Source organism: Macaca fascicularis, chromosome 16 (assembly GCF_037993035.2).
Source record: "Macaca fascicularis isolate 582-1 chromosome 16, T2T-MFA8v1.1".
Taxonomy (NCBI): Eukaryota; Metazoa; Chordata; class Mammalia; order Primates; family Cercopithecidae; genus Macaca; species Macaca fascicularis.
The window spans coordinates 54,755,081-54,777,798 of NC_088390.1; the positions used below are offsets into that span (position 1 = coordinate 54,755,081).

General features: G+C 39.2%; 1 protein-coding gene across 1 annotated transcript in view; it reads left to right on the plus strand.

Annotated features, from left to right (window-relative positions):
* CA10 (carbonic anhydrase 10) overlaps positions 1–22,718 on the plus strand; it is a 544,961-nt gene that overhangs the window by 222,848 nt on the left and 299,395 nt on the right. Inside the window, exon 4 of the mRNA XM_045375029.2 lies at positions 20,431–20,573. Coding sequence (XP_045230964.1) covers positions 20,431–20,573 — 143 coding nt within the window. The remainder of the gene's footprint in view (positions 1–20,430; positions 20,574–22,718) is intronic.

Here is a 22,718-nt window from a genome sequence, read left to right on the forward strand (position 1 = left end):
GCAATTTAGCAAAAATCTGTGTAACTCTGTTACAAGTAATAAGTTATGTCAATTAGGGCCCAGTGAAGAAAATAGAAACCATGCAATTATCTCAACTGTGAAAATTTAATATAAAATAATTGTTTAATTGGATATTAGAGGGCTGGAAAGGCACACACAGAAAAGACCCTGGTGCACCACAAAAATCATAATAAAAGGAACCAACTACCACTTCAGGGAGGGCAGAACAAGGAGAAGGAACTGGGATAAGAATTTAGAAGCGGAGCATTGGAGACCACAGAACTGGAGACCCAGAGCAAGGCTTTCCCCACCTCCTGTTGAGGACTCTGGAGCTTGGAGGAGGCCCTTGCAGAACTGGAACCCAGTCCTCTGGGAGCGTTGCGGCTGATCGGTGTTGGTGTCTCCAAGGAGTTATGATGAGTCTGGCTCTAGGAATATGGGAGGGTAAATCTGAAGAGTGGAACCAAGTGCCAGGGCAATGACCCATCACTGGAATGATGCCAACAGGAACAGGAGGCAAACAGGAAGAGCTCCAGCCTTCCGGTGTCCCTCTAGATTTCCTATGGGCAGAGCCTGCAGGAATGAGCTGACAAAGCAGAAATATGGCTTATTGAGCCCCAGCCCCAGCAACACAGGTGGAGTGTAGAAAAGTGGATTGAAAATGGAGAGAACCTGACAGGGCTCGTAGTCTTGTTGCTAAGTCCCAGCAGTAAAATAAATTCCACTGTGTCTAAACTTGAGCTCAGTTTCCTTGGCCTCCCTTAATTGAAGTCCTAAAGGATAATTAACCTTGACAACAACTAGCAGGTTGAAGATGGATCTCTTTGCTGTATGCCAAAGTCCCCAAGAATGAATCTAGATAAAAAGTAGTTGGGGTTTGGTCTAACCCCAACTACTTTTTTCTTTTTCCTTGAATTTCTTGAGCCTTGCTAACATCTCTAGGATAGACATGTTTCATATTCTCCTAAGAGGGGAACGTCACAACTGGATATAAGTTGCTGCATGTTATTCTATGGGGATTTGCAGGCAGAAGTGTTTGAAAATGCTCAGAGAGGCTGATAAATAACCTCACAGCCAGCTCCTGCATCATCTCAGGATTGTCAAGGTGTGCTAAGTGCACCGTGGCCCCTGCGCATGATGCTACAAGAGGGGCTTGAAAGAAGGAGCAGAAAGTTTTAGTCAGAAAGAGGTAATGACTTAATCGATGCTACAAAGTGCTGCATTGTTAAAACTTTGCATGTGTAGTTTTACCCTAGCTCCAACAAGACCCCTGTCTCACATTAGGAATTCAGATTATAGTGTTATATTAAAGTGAAGTTAAACATCTGTCTGTTTGCTGGGAGAATAATTTCACTGAGTATAATGTGCCTTTACAATTGAGTAGAAATATTTGCACAGCACTAATATAGTCTGCAAAGAGACCGGCAAGGTCACGTCTACACTGACAAGAACATATGCTCTGTTTACAAACCCCAGGTATGTGAACCTTTGTCAGATTTTATGAGGCTCTCCCATTCACTGTAGCCATTTGGGCTGCTCCTACCAGTCTTTTACAGCACACAAATAAAGGTGACTCAGAAAGTCTAAACAAGGTCTTTGGCCTTTTTTTTTTTTTTTTTTTTTGCACATGAAGATGCATTCTAAAATCAAGATGTCGCATTGTAAAACGTGCCCGAGGGCCTCTAAAGAACAAGGTGGATTCTACATACAGAAATACTTGAATAATTACATTATAAAGACCAAGTAAAAAAATTCTGTCATTTCTGAGACAATAGAAGCATTCATCATATTTTTGGTTTTACTGTTTTTCTCTCTGCTTATCAATATTTTATTTTTCAATTTAGATACTCAAATTGTGCTCACTGACAGAAATGTGCAAATATATGAGAGCCAGAGCAAGTAAACAAGCATAAGAGAAAGGTCCATCTGTGTGGTGTAGTAGCATTCACTCAGAATTTGTATTCAGGGTACCTCAAAAATTCACTTCTCATTCATTCATCAAACAATGTTTATTTCATTATCATACTATAAGCTACAAGGAATATTAAGATGCAAAAACATGGTTTCTGCTATTGTTATAAGACATATTACAAATGGTGTAAGAGAGACATTGGATACAACAGAATTTTAGAGGAAGAAGAAAGTACCACTTAATGTAAGGAGCATTGAGGAAAATCCTCAAAGGAAGCAATACTTGAGTCCAGCCTTGGAAAATGAGTAGGATTTGAATGAGTAGGCATGCCAGGTGAGGGACATGGTGTGATGGAGAAAGGAAAGCACTAAGACACACTGGAAATGTCAGACTCTCATCCACTCAGAGGCCAAGATGAGGAGCCACAGAAGACAAGCCCCATGCGGTGGATTGCTGCCAGACAGCACAGGGCACTGAAAGCCAGACTAAAGGAGGCTCAATGCACCAGGGGCAATGAGGAGCCATTGACTGTTCTTAATCCCCAGGGATACTACAAGCATCTGATCAGTAGGTTGAAGTAGTTAAACTAAATCAAGTTCATTAACATATGTCTTACCTCACACATTTAGTTTTTTGTGGTGAAAACACTTAAAATCTGTTCTTAGCAATTTCCAAGTAGACAATACATTGTTTTTAACTATAATTACCGTGTTAATACAATAGATTTCTGGAACTTATTCCACCTAACTGAAATTTTATATCTTTTTTTTTTTTTTTTTTTTTTTTTTTTTTTTTTTTTTTGAGACGGAGTCTCGCTTTGTCGCCCAGGCTGGAGTGCAGTGGCCGGATCTCAGCTCACTGCAAGCTCCGCCTCCCGGGTTTACGCCATTCTCCTGCCTCAGCCTCCCGAGTAGCTGGGACTACAGGCGCCCACCACCTCGCCCGGCTAGTTTTTTGTATTTTTAGTAGAGACGGGGTTTCACCATATTAGCCAGGATGGTCTCGATCTCCTGACCTCGTAATCCGCCCGTCTCGGCCTCCCAAAGTGCTGGGATTACAGGCTTGAGCCACCGCGCCCGGCCGAAATTTTATATCCTTTAACCAACATCTCCCCAGTTGCTCCTCTTGTCCTAGCACCTAGTAACTACCATTCTGTTCTCTGATTCTGTGAGTTCAACTATTTTAGAATCCACATGTGAGTGAGATAATGCAGTATTTGTTTTCTGTGCCTGGCTTGCTTTAGTTAATATGCCTCACCCCCTCGGTTCATCCATGTTGTGACAAATGACAAGATTTCCTGTGATCTTTTTAGGATGGTTTGGTCATAGCCCTCATCTGGCCTGAATTTCTTATCTAGCACAAATTTCAATCATCATCCCCACCTTTCCTAAGTGTGTTTTTTCTTATATCTGAACGTAAGTACCAATCAGCAGTTCAGGCTGTGTGACTGTGAGAGGTGTAATCTTGTATGGGGAGAAGGAGAGAGAGACTGAAAGGGAGTGAGAAATGGAAATAGACTACCTGATAAGGGAATCAAGGGGGAGGAGGCTTAAAAGGCAGGTGAAAATATATGGAAGACCAATTTAGCCCACCTCAACATTTTGCAGAAGGCTAGCTCTACTAAGTGGTTTTATTCTGATACTTTGATGACAGTCCCAAGAAATGAGGTTGCTAATCCCCCTGTTAAGCGGTAGAACTGACTGATGTGGGAAAAGAAAGAGCAAACTCAGCTGACATGGGCTTACCTGGCACCTTCAGAAGGCCCACATAATGCAAGAGCCTCAGCCCCACAGAGTCTTCTGTCCCTACCCCAGAATGAGTCTGTATTGATTTAATCTGAATTTAGCATTAGATGACAAAATTGAATGTGTGCCATCGTTTTCAGTTTTTCTTCAATGAGGCAGGAAAGCCTGTGGTGTCCCAGCAGGGATATTTACCCCACCTTTGATGGAGCCCCCAGTCTCCAGGAAAGCTAATACTCTGAGCAGCACCTCAGACCCCCTGACACATAAAATGCAGTCTCTAAAACATCAATCGGTAGCTGAGCCCTCCTGTTATTTGTTTCCTCCTCTGCAATTTTTCTTGAGATTGGAATGGATTCATCAGCCAATTAGGAAGAAAACCAGCCAATTAACTAAATTCCTGTTAGCGTCTCCTGTCCAAGGGCAGGGATGAAAAGGAGGAATTCTTGCTCGGTATAGAGAGGTCTCCCAGGTCTACTTTTTGACAATTGCTAAGTGTGACTGCCCTTTCTCTCCTTTCCTACAAGGGGAGGGCATACCACCTGCATTTTATTCCCGGGTCTACCCGGATCATCCCAGTTGACCCAGAAATTCAGAAAGAGGGTACAGGGAAGTGGAGTCTCTTTATCATTTCCTTGCTAATGAAAAGAGATGTGATAAGAAAGTTAATTGGTTTAACAGAATATAGTTCTCCGTAGTGTTAAAATTTGACCCAAATAAGCAGTCTTATTTTTCAAATGTTTTAATTGTGAAAGTACTACCTGCTCATTGTAAATAGCTTGGAATATACATATATGTTAATATTTACCTGTAATTTCACTATCCAGAGATAACGTCTATCCGCATTTTGGTTATCTTTTTGTCCCTCCAGTGCACATTGTTTTATATATTTGAGACTATATATAAAAATTTGCTGTATTGTTAAAATTTATGTTAATGATGGCACCAATATTCTTTATGTAAGTATACCTAATTTGCTAAACCATTCCCCTATTACTGTTGCACGTTTAGATTGTTTTCAGGGTTTCATTGTGCTAAATTATGTTCTGGTTAATGTGTTTGTGCATAAATCATTTTTGGTTTTTAAATGCAGCTTGTTGTTTCTAACGTGCTGATGAGTTGCAGACTCCCTTCCCGTAAGGCGGGGGTAGCCTGCAGAGGTAGGCCATTGAGAAGCAGGGTCAGGTTGCTGGCAGTGCCTGTTGGGGGCCACATACTGGTTAAAACTTCATGGCCCCATATCTGATAAACAGATTCTTAATTCCAGAAACAGGATAGTCCTGGTATATTCACTGATTAGGACCTTAGGGCTGACTGGTGATCATTAAAATAGCACAGGATGATGAATAAACCATTATGACAGTTCATTTTATAATGTGGGAATTGGGAAATCCCCTTTCTATAACAGAACTATTCATGTCGGCCATCTAAGACATTCTTTTTCTTTCTTGGGATTAGAACACTCGGTAACCTTTATCCAAAGGTTGTTTGGTGGACAAAGAATTAGAACAAAAGGTGGACAAAATTGAGAGCAATGGTAGGTCCCAGTGAAATTTTACTAACCCCACCAAGAGATACTGTTCTGTACCTCTGTCAAGGGGCAGGGCAGGAGGCAAAATTTGAATGTTTGTTTCTCTGTTCCATATTTCGTTATCGACCCTTTAGTCGACATATTTTTCCTTTTAGGCCTGTCATTGTTAAGGTCATGTTGCTGACCTTGTAAAGCCAAGAAAAACCTGCTTTCTTCCAATAAATGTTAATTTCATCTGCTGGTTTCTCCTATTATCATGACCTATGGACAACTGCATGGGAAGCACCTGGGCTGCTTGTTAAATAATGCAAATCTCCGGATCCCATCATAGACTTATTTAATCAGTCTCTGGTTTGAGTCCCAGATTGCGCTTGCAACAAGCACTCCATTCAATTGTTGTGTATCCTAAAAATCACAAATTAAAACAATATAGGATCACATAGTAGTTAAGGTGTATAGGCTCTGGAGCCGGACTGCCTTGCTTTAAATACTTTCTAGCTGTAATATTTTGGAAATTTGCTTCAAATCTCCTTGTGTCTCCGTTTTCTCAACTCTAAAATGAGGATGGTAACTATACCTACATTCCAGGAGTGTTGTTAGGATTAAAAGAGTTAATACATATGTCAAACACTTAGAATGGGGCCTAGAATGGGTTTAGTATTTAATAAACATTAACCATTTAACCACAGCACTAGACCAACTCTCTGTTTATGGCATCCTGCAAAGACCTTTGACCCTTTAACCATTATTCCTTGTTTCCCTTTCTTTGTCAACATTAGTCTATTCCCTTATTCCCTCGCTGAACTAGTATTAGCCAATGCCTCTTATGCTCATAGTCTTGCTAAGCCCTGAAATTAGTGCTTTATCACTACACTAAGCCTTCATTAGTATATATTTACAGTTATCAGTAATGCATCACTTCTGATTGCTTCTAGATTTGGATTTTGCTTCCTGCTCTTTAGAACAAAAAGAAATTTTAAAAGTTGCCTCCTTCTGAGAAAAGAAGGTGTACAATCTCATTTGGTGACTTGGACTTTATACAAGGGGCTTTTGTTGAACTGCCAAATGAAATCATGCACTACTGTATAAGGTAGTAGTGAAACCTTTATGTTTTGAGAACGTGCTTTATAAACCATAAAGTAATACAAAAATTAGAGCTCCCCTGATTCAGCCAGATTTCTCAATGCAAAAATAAATAATAAATAAATAAACAAATAGAAAAGGGCAGTAAGGGTAGTCTTATGATGAATCTGGAGCTAACGCTTAGGCTGCTTACAGAGGAAGCTTCTTAGAATGTGTTCACTGCTGATCTAATTTCTGAGCAGTCCTTGTGACTGTCTTAGGCATCATGGCCTTTAAAACTCAAATGTTCTTTTCATGTCTTGTCACCATGAACTGGTGTTTCCTCAGGGCAGTTTGAGTTCTCAGTGAAAACCAGGGCAGCACTTCCAGCTATACTGAGAAAACTTCGTACTTTCACTGTTTCACACTTAACACACAAAAATGTTGAACTTTAATGTCTGGAGCCATTGATTTGAGAGAGTTTTCTATGCTTGATTAGTTTCTTAAAAAAAGCTTAGCTTAGATCAGCATGAATTTCTTTTGCTGGATTATTGGGGATCTCCTAGGGAGGCTTCAGGTTGGAGTAGGGTTTGTTAAGCACCTTGGGAAGCAACAGTAAAGGAAAAAGCCAATATTTATGCCATATATTTAAGTAAGTATGACAACATAAATACGTTCCTTGTGTTTTAGTACATTAACTTGAGCTGTGGTCCTGTCTAGGCAGCAAAATTGTACTGAAATACAGAGACCCAACTGACCAAGAGAGTGCTGCTCATTTGTATGCATATTGCAATGTAAATATGAATAATTAGAAACCAAAAATGTATAACAACTGACAAAGCACATCTACATTCATTCTTCATTGAATCTTTGTACAGTAGTCTGTGGAAATGAGAAGCATCTTTAAAAATGAAACCTAAGGACAGGTGTACATTCTTTTATGTTCTAAAGTCATATTGACCAGTGTCAAGGTCTCTTGAGGTGGTACCATTTTACTACTTCTTCTTCCAGCTTGATTATTGGACACAGTCTTAAACCTGTTTTTCATGATTGGTACAAGGATGGATCAAATGTTTGCCATAGGGCTATACTTCTGAAAGCTCGGAGCATACCATGCTCATGAACATAGAAATGAGTAAAATGCTTCTCTGTTTATAGTCTAACTCATAAACTTCTTCTATTCCCTTTCCCACTGACCACTGCATATCTCCTTACTAATCTGCTTTCTTCCTTTAGTTTTGTATCTTGAATCACTCTTTCTTTTCCTGTTCAATTTGGTATCTCAACTTTGGACTTCTGCCTTACCAAGAATGTGGTCAAATCCCCACTGTATCTGGTATTCATACTTTACAACATGGATAAACAACACCGTGTTTCTGGAATCAAGCCTTATCTATCACTTCATCTGGGGAGGGTTACAGGATAATAAATAGTCATCCTGAGTAAATGCCTAGCACTGGGCCTATCACAAGTACATGCCCAGTAAAATGACTGCCCTCCCCATTCCCATCATTTGCCTCATCTTCCACTAGTATATATCAGGTTTTTACTAACTTTTATCTCTCTTTTTGTTCTTATTTAAACACCATTGCCTGTGGATCTACCAATACTGGACACTTGTCTTTGGAATGATGAGAGATGGAAGTCTCTGTTTTCAAGAAATGTTTATCCTAGTTGAGGAGGCAGGCATGTACAAACTTACAACATAGTGAGTATTAGAGAAATGCCCAAAGATCACAAGGGCATATGACTCCACTGGAAAGAGTCTAGAACAGAGGGAATGGAAGATGGGAAAACCTGCTTAGAGGAGTCATTGACCTGCACCTTGAAGAATGAGAATATACTCTATGCATAGGAAAGTAAGGAAGGATGCTCCAGGCAATGCAGCCACTGCAGGCAAAGGCTTGTTAGTGGAACTGCCAGGAGCCCTGAAAGGCTGGGCATGCATTTGGGTACAGGGTGGTGAGGAGTGCCAGAAAGTCACTGAATCTATTTTTCTGCTAGTGTTATTTTGAATACAAGAGATTTTCTTTAAAAACCCTTTAGAGATATTTACTTTTGGTCAGTCACCTTTTATAGGCCCAGGCCCTGTAATTAGGTCTTGTGCCATATCAGAGTTCCTGATCTTGAAGAACTTGCATATACTTAGGAAATGCATTTTTAAAACAGTGAACAACATAACCATGCATAATTAAGTAGGAATCCTCTAGCACCTAACCAGCTTCTCTAGAAATCCAGAGTGATGATTTCAATAGTAAAGGATGATGTAATGCAGGGATTGGGATTTAAATTAGGGATGCTAAGAGGTATAGAATTTGACTAGGGGCTGTAGAAAGTAGAAAGAATAATTAAAGCAAATGCACAAAAGTAAGCGTGAGCATATTGTGTTGTTGCGGGTATTGAAGTAGAATAATTCTCCACTCATTCTACAAATTGTATTGTAAGATCATAGTATGACAAGGACGGGAGGGAAAAATGGTATGCAAAGCAGACACTTGGTCCTGCCCTCTCTCATGCATCTATCCATTCATCCATCCACCCATTCAATAAGTAGTTGTTGCATATCTACATTGTGTCAAGTATTGAAATGGAAACTGGCAACATCACAGTGGCATCAAATCAGAACTCCAGGGCTCTAAGGGAACACAAGTCTAGAGTAATCTCATCCTTATATTGCTGTGCACTAAATTCTGTTGTGGACCATGGACCTAGCCCAGTTGTTAGTCTTGGTTCTTCCTTGTCTGCCAAGCTCTCACGTCATTTGCAAAAGGCCTGCAAGATTTCCTTCCTGGCTAATAGGAAGCGTGATTATACAAAAGTCTAACAGGAAAGTTAAGAGGACAAGTGAAATGTGTTGGTCAAGACATTATATCATAGAAGCAAAATCTAGCCCCTCAATAAAAAATACGTCACACATTTATTGGACAATGAATCCCAGTGCAAAATCATTAAAACACCAACAGATCATATGTGGTTTCGTGCCATCTTTGGTGACCAATTGTGTTGTGTTTGGGCTCCAAGACTCGGTGGCAGCATGAAGGTTATTTCTCCTGATGTCTCATGAAGATAAATAAGCCCTGTTATTTGTGTAAATAATAAAGAAAATACCCTACATCCACATAAACCTCAAGACAGACGAACAGTTGGAGGTTTCTGTAGAATTCAACAAATGTGAAGACAATAAGAAATTGCAAAAACTGAGGTATCCACTGTTGCAATGGGCTCTAAGGCTAAGTTCAACTGACCTCCATATACAGTTATCAATAGGTGATAGTGTTTGCAATTCTACTGTACCCTTCATTATTCACCTACTTTTGACATATGTGTAAGGGTATAATTTTGCATGTACATACAGAGTGAGTGAGTGTTAAAGGGATAGAGGGACAGTGAGATGTTTATATACTAAAATAGATAAAGGATAGTGTATTCCAAGATATCCAGATGTTTTGCAGGATTTTAGAAGTGCTTCACCAGATGTTTGAATTTGTAGGAAAACATCACCTGATACTGTTTTGGTGAACTTTCAGAATGTACAAAGGCTGAAGAAGATCACCTATTTTCAGTGGTCGTATTATTTTATCTGGCATTTAATTCTCATGTCCCTGCTGGTTTCGACATTACTGGTATTTGCTTCTGAAAGTCAAGAAGATTCAGCTTTTGTAGAAACATCAAGGAGGCCATGTGATTATCCAGAGGCATCAGCCTGGTCGTTTTCTTCAGAGTTGAGTAGGTGGAAATAATTAATGGGCTGGTTTATTGTCATACATTGAGACATTCCTCTCTTTGTGGTTTTAATTCCCAGCTTCAATCAACTAATTTCAGGTTTTATCTGAAGCACCCATAATTACCGGGGGCAAGAAAAATTGCCAGCCAAATGTAACCTGATAATGCTTAATACAACTGTTAGACTAAATCTTAAACCTGATACAGGCACACAAGAGCTTAATGCCTACATAAACCAGACTGTCTTTTATGCCTTCCCCTGGGTTCTCACAAGAACAAGTCACCTGATTCAGGAGCCTTAATTCTCAGAAAGCAAAATATTGAGGAGGAAACAATGATGGCAGCTTAATTCATCTTAATTCTGTGCTGGGTCTGAGCAATGAATGAGAACAGAATGAGAATAGGAATTTTAGACCTGGATTCAAATCACCAGCTCAGCTGTGCACTGGCTGAATATCATTGGATAAATTACTCAACTTGTTGAGCCTCAGTTTCCTATCTATAAAATGGGAAAACTAGTACCCATCTTTGGGGACTGCAATTATGTAGAATTTGATGTAAATCTACCTTCTTTCTGGTTTCCCACCAACGGCATACTCCATGACTTGGTGAGTAAATAGAATTGGCTATGATGGCCATTGCTAATTTTGTTGTTTTGAGTTTTCACTATCACTTTGGTGGACAAAGATATTCAGCAAAGTGTGTCCTCTTATGACCCTGATTTTACAAAGGAGGAGACTGAGGCTCAAGAGAAAACATGTTTGGCTTAAGTCAGGGCACCAGGTTAGGAAGGAAGTATAGCACAGGAGTTATAAGAACAAGGAATCTAGAGCCAGAATAACCTGAGTTTTGAATTTTGACTTCACCACTTATCAGGGTGTTTTTTGTTTATCTTGAACAATTAGTTTGACATCTCTATGTCTCAGATTCCTATAAGACTGGTGAGAATCAGGGCAATAGTAAGGTCTACCTCCAAGGTGATTAAAAGAGTAAATTTTCCCTTGAGGGCTTTTTGAGGAAAGGGGCAGGCACTGTCCTCTATCAAGTATGACTGAAGTACATAACTACCTGAAGACATGAGGAGGAGCCAGATAACCTCTGACAGTCTTGTGCCCCCAAGAATGCTCCAACAGCATAAGTGTTCCTAGGATCACTAGTCCTAACTCCAGATTTCCCTGGAGCTTGGGTGTTTATGGTCCCATAGTGGTGGCAGGGGAAGAGCAGCGTCTTTTTGATCAGGAAGTTTTGTCGTATAAATTACCATAAATGTTACTACACTCAAAACAGCATGCACTTACACAAGAATACACAAATAGATGAAACAATCTAGAAAGACCAGAAGCAAATCCAGTACGTATGGAAACTTAATCTGTGATCAAAGGGGCATTCAGTTTGATGGTGAAAGATGGTTTGTTTAATAAATAATGCTGGCACTATTTACTTTTTACCTGGGAAAAATGTTAGACTTCTGTCTCATAGCATATACAGATATTAATCACTGGTATATATTTTAATCAAATTGTAAAAAGTGTAACAATAAAAATATTTTATAAAAATTTAAGGAAAACATATATATAACCTGTAGTTGTAAAGGCCATCTTAAATGAGAGCGAAAACTCAGAAACCTTATAAAGAAAATTATGAACAAATCCAAGCATACAAAATGATAAAATCCTTATATAGCAAAATACCAAAAAAACAAGGTTTAAAAGCTAGAGAAGAGGCTAGGAGAAAATATTTATACCATATCAAAAAAGGTCAGTATCTCCATAATTCACATGACAGCTAAAGTTGAAATGAAAAACATAACCCGGAGAAAAATATGTGAAGAATATGATCAGAAGATAAATGCAAATAATCAATGAGCATATAAAATATGCTAGAAATATTTCTAGTAACTAGAAAATGCAAATTCAATCAGTGAGATACCATTTTTTCCTATAGATTGCTAAAAATAAATAATAAATAACATCCAATACTATGGAGATTGAGGGGAAATGGACACATCACACATTGCCGATAGGAGAGTAAATATTCATCACCGTCACTACCAGTATCTTTGAGACTAATTTGACAGCATCTATTAAAATAAAGCATGTGCATACCTTGACTGAACAATACTACCTTTAGGAATCTTTCCTACTGAAATGGAAGCACTAGTATGAAAAAGAATATCTCTGAGGCCATTTATTGCGGCATTGATTTTCATGGTAAGGTAAGATGGAAATAACTTTAATGTCTTTCATCTAGGGAATGATTGAGAAAAGTGAAGTGCATTCAAACTATAGAAGTTCTGTAGCTTTACACAAGAAAGAGTAGCTCTATTAGTATGGACATGGAGGGACATCCATGGCATAATGTTACTTTTTATAAAAATATTTCTTTTTTAGAAAAGAACCTCTCAAAAAAAAAAGCATATATATATATTTGTATGTGTGTTTGTAGGAGCACACTAAAAGATATTGAATGATGCCTAATACACTTTCATACTGGTTTCCTCAGGGCCTCACTGGAAGGAGGAAGAGATGATTACCTCTTGCTTTATATACCTGTATATCATTTGACATGTTACCATGTGTGCATTACTTTGTTTTTTTTGTTGTTGTTTTTGTTTTTTGTTTGTTTTAAAGAAATAAACTGATCTCAAATTCTAGTTCCCTAACCTACTTGGCCAGGTGACCTTAGAAAGCCATCTGACGTCTTTGAGTATTATTTTCCTCACCTGTAAAATAACAATATTGAGGAGGATTGAGCAAGATAAGATGTGTCAAGTTCCTAGCACAGAGCTTGTTAAACGGGGTGATCAGCAAAAGAGAAACCCTCCTCTTCCTTTCTCTTTACCTTCAGTGATGTGTTTTCTGGGATCAAGCCAGTGACCACTTGGAACCAAGCACAAACAGGAAGAAGGATGAAGCTGCTGCTGCACAAATAAATAATCTGACAACTTCCAAAAGCTACATTTAAATCATTTTTATTTGGAGTTAAAAACCCTCTTGGATGATCCACATCGCTGCTCACTGCCTCCATTTATCCAGACACTGAGATCTATGGATCTAAGAAATAAATGCACATGGCTGATTGAAAGTATGGAATTAAGCAACTAATCCTCTGACCTAGACTCCCATCAGAGCACCCTGTTCTGAAACCAGGCTGGGTTGGGTGGGCATCTGAAAGTTGCCTCCCTGTACCCTTCTGCCTGGATCCTTCACCCTCATCTGTCTCTGCCCTGAGAATGCCACAGTGTTGGAATCACGGTGTGGTTCATGCTGTTCCCCCTCCTCACTCAACCCCTTCTCCAATGTTTTAAATCCTTATTATAGAGCCAACATTATGCTAGACCATTTATAAATACATTCTCACAATCTTCCCAACAACTCTGTGAAGTAGCTGTCATCCCCGTTTTTACAGATAGAGAATGAAGCCACCTAATAATTTAGCCACCTTCTTTTGGTTCTGTGGTAAGGACATGGTACTACTGATCTTTCCCCCATAGAATAATAGCTGTATGGGAGAAATATTGGAGAAGTCAGAAGATGCAGTGGCTTAAATTTTCCCTGTATAATAGTTTGTATTCTGGTGATAATCCATCTTAGTTGTTAGGACTAGTATATCTCTGTTTGAGGAAATGCTTCAATGTTTTAACTAGCTACAAGATTAAAAACACAACCAAAGCAATAGGATTAAAACAATGCACTCTCTACTAGTAAGGCTTGCCTTAGCACTTGAGAAAACAGCCAGATCAGCTTGCTTCTTGCTCTGAATTAATTTAAACCTTAATATACACATACCTTTATTATAACACTTATCATATTTTGTTAGAACTATTTGTTAGCTTGCCTATCTTCCCACCATACTGAGTGTCCTGAAGAGTGGGAACATTTTGATTTATCTTTCTATCCCTGGTTTATTAGATACAGTCCATTAATTTTTTAGATGAATGCACAAATTAATGATTATGGGTTAAATAGAATATATGCAATTCCTTAGAGGTTCCCAAGTGACAGCCCTAGTTCTCAATGGGAGAAATTATCTTTAACAATGGGCAGCCCTAGTTAAGGACCCTCCATGTGCTATGAGTCGGAGGCCCTGCAATGGAGGAAGAATTCATCAGCAAAGGGGTTAACTTTAAGGCCAATTCCATCTATGAAATAAATCTGAAATCAGAAAGGGACCAAAAGCCTGCAGCAGTGGATATTTTAAACTTGCTCATTAATAATGGCTCAAAGTGGAGATTTATTACTGTTGAGAAGAGAGGAAGAGACAGTAAATCAGGATTGGTGAGGAAAAGAGCAAGGGAAAGATATGAGTTCTTATTTAAAATGTATTCATATGCTTTATAACCCCAAAGTAGAGATTGCTATATCGAAGTGGAAGGCTTTATTTGTAGGACTGAATTCACTATAGATATGTTTTTATGCCAGTGTTCATTTTCCCAACTTTCATTTGCTTTTCCTTGACCGAAAAGTAGGGGACTTAGTTTATAGCTTGAAAACGAGAAAAGATTGCTTTAGCTGAGTGTCTTCATGAAAATATTCCTTGCTTCAAAGAATGGTTTGTAAAGCACTAGTTGGATCCTAGGAAAACACGATTTTATTGGCACATATTTTGAAGAGAATAATTTTTAAAACATTCAATTAGTTCTGCCTTTGAGATACAATTTAAACACACCCAAAGCAATAGGATTAAATTCATGTAAAAACCTATGTCCCCAGCTGTTGCTTGGGAACAAATTCTTTTCCCATTCAAACTACTCCAAGGATAGTCAAGCTTGCTGTTGGCTGTGTTCCACCTGAGGCAGATACCTGCCTTTAATTCAAAAATCAGACCATGGTACTTCCCTGCTAAACTCTCAGTGGCTTTCTATTAATTTGGAGTAAAATGCAAACCCCTTAGTGTGGCCTGCAGAGCCCTGAACCATCTGTTCCTGGTCTACCCAGCCAGCACCATCTCATTTCGCTCTTCTCCTCATCTGGTTCATCAGGCTTAAGTCAACTGACTTCCTCTCAGTTCCTGAACACATCCAGCTCTTCTCTGCCAAGACTGCTCTCTTTTGCTCTGCCTTGGACATCCTTTCTCCTGCCTCTGTATGAAAGCAACTTTTCCAGTCCTTCCAGAGTCTACCAGCTGACCTTTCTAGAGAGACCTCCCTTGACCATGCTACCTAGGTTTTCTCTCCCATACATGCTTTAAGCTATGATCCATTACCATCTTGTCTCCCACAACATGCTTACCAAAAACTTTACACAGATAGACATATAGAAACTTGTTTGTCTCCCATATTTCCCACTAGCCTGCAAGATTCATGAGAATAGGAACCATATCTCTCATTCATAATTGACTTCCCAGAACTGATGGCAGTGCCTGACACATAGTAGGTCCTCAGTAAAGATTTGTTGCAACAACTTTCAGTGCCAATCCTAATGCCTGGCACATCAGAGGCTGTCAGTAAATGCTTTTGAATTGAATTTATCTTGTTGCCATAGGACTTAGCAAATTCACATAAGCTGTATAAATTAATTCCAAGTGCCTAACATCCTGCCCACAACAGCAAATTCTGCTGGCTCAGGACAAATGAATAAGGAAGATGCTTAAAAGCTCAATCTAACTTTGTAACACCTTCTCTAGGACAAAGATGTCATCAAGGCCAGTTTTAACTCCCTTATCGGACTTGATTCCTCTGGTTCCTTGCTCTTCTGACCTATTTGTTTTTGGTGAAAACTTTGTTGTTTTAATCTGGACATTGCCAAGGTGTGTTATTAAACAGCTGGAGCTTTTTTATTTCATGGGTCTGAACAAGCAGCTGAGAAGTTTTGCTTTGGGTTTGCCAAGGCGCATGATTTAAGCAGTTGAAATCACAGAGTCACTAAGCATCTTTCATAACTCACTGGACCCAGAGCCAAGAGAACGTTTGGGATTTGTAATTTATGATAAGAATGGCAGTAGTGCCATTGGGAAATATTTTGGCAAGATAACACATCGCTGTGATGCAGCAGTTAAGTTCCATGGTTTAGGCTGTGTGAAAATTAATTTGCAAAAATATTCAGGTCTGTTTTGTGTTCTAGTTTATATGTAAATTAGAAGATTGTACAACAAGGATGCCAGGGATGATGGAATTCAAACATCATCAGACTGGTTGTCCATTAATTAGAGTGATTCTTTATTTTGCTTTATTTACATTTTCTGTCAACAATAAGTTGTATTGATCAAGTAAACAAAAGACACAGCATTAGCTAATAAGCCATGATAATGGACACTTTAAAAATAAAAGTTTAAAAATCTGATTTGGGAGGATAGCCATGGAAACTAAGAGAAAGAATTCAACAATATTTCTCTTAGCTTGGAAATAGAAGCAGTGCCTGCCACAGCATTATATAAGCCACTTTTACTCCTAAAGGTCACTTTTATTCCTAAAGGTGACAACATTATATAAGCCACTTTTACTCCTGAAGGATAACACTATGAAGGGTAGTTAAGTATCAGAACCTTGGGTATAAGTGAGAGTTCTGTGCACACCCACAGGGCGAGTTTCTCACTCTAAATACTGAAGCCTTCATTCATACACCCATTCTTGCTCTGCATGTAAAGTGAGCCATCTGACTCCTATGCCCCAATAGGCACGGGCACTTCATGCCCTCCTGTTTTCACAGCCTTCATTCTAAACCATTTCCCGAGAATCTAGATTACGCCACATTTGCAGACCTAGTCTGGTCCATTTGGCGCTTGAGTTCCCTGGACTAGCTTCAATACCTTAATTACTGTCCCAACACTTAACACTGCTTCTAACAGCAAAGACTTCTCATTTTTATCTGCACTAAAACCTTACTCGGTGCAGCTGACCCCAGAAACTATCCCTGGAGCAGCTCTTTGTGTGCAATCATCCCCATCAGGTCTCCTCAGAGGCCTGCAGATGGGACCCAAACACATGCCTGAATTGAAGTATTTTCACACCCAGGCCATTCTGTGTATATTACCCCATGGTTGTATGGCTACTTTAAAATCCTAAGTGTATTCAGAATAGTTGACTTTCAAAGCAGTTTGATTCCAACCTTTGCACTTGAAATTTATTTTAACTGGAAAATTGGCACTAACGTTACTCTTGATTTACCAAAAGAGAAATGATGGCAAAAGTCTTACAGGGGTCTTGGCAACAATTAACTGAAATTTCCTGCAATGATCTGCTCATGTATAGAGCCTTCTGGAAAATAAGGGGTTTAGAGCAGCAGAGGCTCAGTAGCACTGGAAATCTTGAGTTCTGTTCTTTACTCTCTCCTTCCTCGCCTTTACCTGGCTGTGTGACCTAGAGTGGAGGACTTTACTCCTTACCTGTATGGCCTTAAATCCATGTAATGAATTTAAGTCAGACAAACTCTAAGGTGGCTTCTGTTTCTGAAAAGCTATTGATTCATAGCTGATTTAAAATCAGCAATCCAGGGGTAAATAAACTTAGATACCCGTTCAGGACTGGATCCAATGAGAGACACAGCTGGGCAGGGGAGAGTGTTTCTCCGTTGTTCCTCGATTGGCTGAGCAGGTGATTAGCATCAGAGACACAGGCTTTGATCGTGAAGTGGGGATATAAAACCCTGAAACTGTTTGTCATAAAGAATTCCATGCCCAATAAAAGGGAAGGCAGATGTTCGCATAAAGTTTTTGCTGTTTGTGTTTTTGTGGGGGTACTTTTTGGGCATGACGTTTATTAGTGAAGTAGAGCAGCAGCTGCCCACCCATGTTGCCACATAATAGCAGTCTTACAATCCATTTATGGGCTTGGAATTATTTTTGTTAATGCTTTTCATGGGAGTAGATGAAATGCAATGTGCACCAGCTGTAACTACTTTAATTATGCAGCTGCCTTCTAGGGAGAGCCCCGCAAGCATCATAGATGTCTTCATTGTCAAAGAGGTTATTGTCTCACAGAGTTTTAAAGGTAAAGAGGTGCTGTTTTACTTTTCTATTAGTGCTATAACAAATTATCACAACTGCACAGCATAAAACAGCAGACATCAAAAGTATATGTATATGTATGTATATATAGGCATATATATATATTCTCAAGGGGTTAAACATCATGGTATCAGCAGGCCTGTATTCCTTACAGCAGGAAGCTCTAGGTGGAGAATCCATTGTCTTGCCTTTTCCAGCTTCTAGAGGCCACCTGCATTCCTTGGTTCATGTCCCCTTCCTGTATCTTCAAAGTCAGCAGAGTATTATCTTCTCTCCTGGCAGGTCTCTGTTTCCATCCATATATCTTTACTCTATATCTCTGACCCTCCTACCTTTCTCTTATAAGGACTTTTGTGATTACATTGGGCCCACCCAGATAATCATAGATAATCTCTCCATCCCAAGACCCTTAATTACATCTGCAAAATACCCTTTACCATCTAAGCTAGTATATTCACAGGTTCTGAGTATTAAGATGTAAACATCATTGGTGGGGAGCTGTTATTCGGCCTATCACAGGAACCATGAAGAATGAGTCAGGTCCAAGGGACACATGACTTACCAAGGGCCACTCAGTTCACTTGTGGACGTGCCATGACTGTATCCCTGGCATGCTCACATTTGCCACTTGTGTGTGGGTTACTGAGAAAGACTGCTAGGAAGATGCCCTAATGAAGGTTTTATTTTCATAATTTGAGATGATTGAGGGATAAATAAATACAAGATCAAGTCAGTGTTTTTTTTAAAAGAGTAGTTTAGAAAAGACAAGTTTATATTTATAATATAAGTGCATTCATAATGCAAGAACTTTCTTAAATATTGTAGTCTTTCTAGTATATGGTACCTTCTAAAGGTGGAATAACTTGTAATGATAACATATTTTAAGCAATGATAAGAAATGACAGCGCTGAGGAAGCACATGCACATGTGTCAATATTTCTCCTCTTCCTCCTCCTTCTCTTTCTCCCTCTGTAACTCAGGCCATTGCTACCATTTTGAAAGTCATTAATGACTGAAAAGCCAATTCAAACTCCTTAAACTAAAGGAAATGGTCTACCAGAGGCTTGTGGGCATGGATGAAACCAAATTAGATATTTGTCATATTTTAAAATGAGACCCATCTTATTTTGATGTTGAAGTGTTTGTCTAGGCCAAGGAACTTATTTTTAGTTCTCCTCCCATGTCTGTTACAGTTGCCTATAACAAATAAGAGAGTCACAGAATTTGAGTATCTTTGGCAAGTGTCTGCCAAACTCCTCTTTTGCCTTAGTTTTCTCCATCTATGCTATAGGCAAGAATGATGGCTACTGTAAGTTAAAGGCTTTATTCAATTTGAGTTTAATTAAACTTGAGTTTCTGAGAGGACAGATTCATTTAAGAAAGCTAATGTGATTGTTAGGCTCATCGTCTCCAGGAGTCACTCCCTGCCTCCCCTCTACCATGGCAGGGTTGGCTTCCCCTCATCCAGAGTCTCGTAACGTACTCAACCTTACACTAGTGAACCTCCCCAGTGTGTTCGTTATTCTTGTGCTTACCTGCCTTCCTCGAGATTCAGCCTAACCCAGGGTGTGATGCAAAATAGGAATTCACTGCGTGTACTATGGGTGAATGAATGAATGGTCATATAATCTCAGGGGAATTTGAAGGACACATGGATCCAGAGACTCAATGGAAGTACTGAGAGGGGCAGGGAAAGGCTGAAAGTATAGTTTTGATCTTCACTGATATAAAATTAGTAGGCTGGCTTCCCACCCTTGCCCTGAAAACTTTCTTAAATAGAAATAGAACTGGAAACTGCTACAGAAATTTATTCTAATAGATGTTTTAATGTGACACTGAAAATGAGTGGATGGTTTCCTTTGGGTATTTGTGCTTAGCTCTCGATGTCATTTTTCTAGCTATCAAATGAACACCAATTTTTTATCTACAGGTACATTAGGTTGATGACACAGTGTTGAACTAAACAAAGATGAAGTCAAGTTGCTAAGCTCTTGTCTGACACTGATTAGAGAGCTCATATAAGAAGTCACTCCCTCAGTTTAGTCTTGACAGTCCAAAGAAAAACTGTGTATACTGAATGACGCTTTCCTTGAAAAACTTCTAAATAGGATAAGGTTGATTTTCACATCATTCTTGCCAGATAGGAAAAGCAGAGCATCAACTCAAGGGAATTGCTGAATATTTGTACTACCTCAGGCATATCGCAAAGATGATATGACCTGAACAACGATGTTAGCATTAAAGTGGTAATGATGGCTGCACTCAACACAGAAACTACAGGATGAGTAGGCCTCAAACAAGAAAATCTGATGACAAGAGATCATGAAGGTAGGACTTAGAGAAGTGGACCAAGATTCAGGCCAGGAGAATACCGTAGCAACCCCCAAGTATCTCCATGGGGGGGAAGATTTGGTGGTTCTTTTCCATTTTACCACTTTTGTACATAGCTCTGTTTGTTTATGTTGTTTCCCCAACCTGCTACTCAGCCTAATTCTACAATTTCTTTTTGTTTCTAGTTCCTTCTTTCTGGGGATTGGTGAACTCAGCTTGGAATCTTTGCTCTGTGGGGAAACGGCAGTCGCCAGTCAACATAGAGACCAGTCACATGATCTTCGACCCCTTTCTGACACCCCTTCGCATCAACACGGGAGGCAGGAAGGTAAGCCACCATATTGCTTCCATGGTTAACCTGAAGATGGGGCCATCTTGATTCTGAAGGCTGAGCCTCAAGGCTTCAGTCTCTGTGATGAGTTTGTCCTCCCACCTAGGAATACCACAGACTTCAGACCTGCCGCCATTAGAAAAATGTCTACATTGTGCTTTTTCACCCTAGTCACACTTTTGTGCTTCTAATTACCCTGTACCTCCTGGAGGTTGCCTGAAGTCTTATCAGACAACCTTGGTACCCCCATAAAGGACAGAAAGATAGTGGCCACCCCTGCCTATCATGCTGGGAAAATCTTTCCTCTAAGAAACTGCTTTACTAGGCCTTCTTTTAACCTCAGTGAAGTGGGAAAACCAATTAACAAAAATAAAATCAGACGTTTATCATCTTGGGAGGAAAAAAACAAAAATCACCTTAGATGATTTATATAAAAATCAATAATCTTCCTAGGGGCATCTTGCTTGCTAAGAATCCTAGCTCCTGCACAGAAATGCTGAGCTGGGCTTTGTGATTCTCACACCTGAATCCCTCCCTCGCTCTCCTCCCCCCATAACGAGCTCCTCCTTAATTTGTGGAAGAGCACAGTTAGTTGCCCATTGGGTCTTCTCATCACTGGAATCTTAGCATTTCTCTTGCTGGTTCATGTCTACTTGGCTATCTTTTACTGTTGAGTACGTGTTAAGGGTAGAAAAGAAATGCAGATGCAGAAAGTTGTGTTCAAAGGTAATTTAGCTGTTAACTCAAGAGAAATGGAAAATAATTTGTGTGCAAAAAATTGAGGTTAAAATTATTGACAGCTTTTGTTAATACCAGCAGCTGATACTTTAGGGTTTGGACTCATTGGGCTCTGTTCTGTCTTCCTTTGCACAGTCTGTTCAGTATAAATTCCATGAAGTTTGTACGTTAATTTTTCCCCTTCTGATATATTGAAATATATTTTCTTGTACCATGTAACTGTCACAGACACACACACCCCTAATGACTCATCCAAAAGCTGTAAGTGACTTTGACTCAGGTCACAAGTCAGGTTTTAAAAGACATTGCATGTGGCCCACACCATTTAGTTATGCAGTATTTGTGTACTGTTTTAAATATGAATTGAGAAGCACTTTTGTGGAAAGGTCATATATAGGTCATTTGGTTTATTGCTCCTATTCCATATAAAACTATGTTATCCTAATTATTGTTCCATTTACAGTTTTATTTTTATAAATCCTGCAAGGAACTTGTCATGGCTTCTAAGTATATTTCTCTTTTAAAAGGTGAATTATTTATTTAAAGTTATGAACACGTGTGAGTTCACTGGTCAGTATTTAAGAAGGGAACATTGCAGTTATGAATAAATATTCAGTCATCCTTCCTTTCTTGGAGAGGGTGATGTAGGAGATAATTGCATTCTAGGCAATAGAAAAAGCAGGGAGGAAAAAGCCTGAGACTCAGAATGGGGTTTGGTGCCTGAGTTCCAGAATTCACCTGAAAGGTAGCCAGCAAGGCTGAACCCAGATAGCGAAGAGGGGCTTGCAAGATGGTAGGCTGGAGAGGACAGTAGAAGGCAGGTCCCGAGGCAGTGTTCAGGAGCTGAATCCTTTGCCTGAGAGTTATGGCAAGCATTTGAAGGGTTTTTAGATAAAGTATAGATTGGAATTGAGATGGAAAATGTGTCAAACTAACACAAACAATGGATATATAATTTTTACTTTCCATCAGAATGTCTTAAAGGAAAAATGTTGATGTGAAAGAAACAAAAAAAAAAAGTCAACACAGCTTCTCCCTAAAATGTATTGGGAAAGAAGAGATTGGGAGATAGTCTAGTGGTAAAAATCACTCACATGTTATGATTTGGGGTTTTTTTAAAACAGATGATTTTGTATCTTTCCAATTCAGTAAAGTATACCTGATCCAAACCAATTTTCAAATGCATTGGAGTTTGGAATCTTAGCAACATTTACTTTTCACGATGTAAATATTTATATCTGGCACAATTTTTGTTGTCAGTGGTTTGAAGAGCTGAGAACTGTCTGATGGTTCCTTTTGCATTTGTGAAAGGTAGAAAATAAAATATAGTTGGTCGTGATAAACTAATTGGTAATGAAATGCCTTAATTTGATAGAAAATAAGTAAATCATGTTTGCATCACGT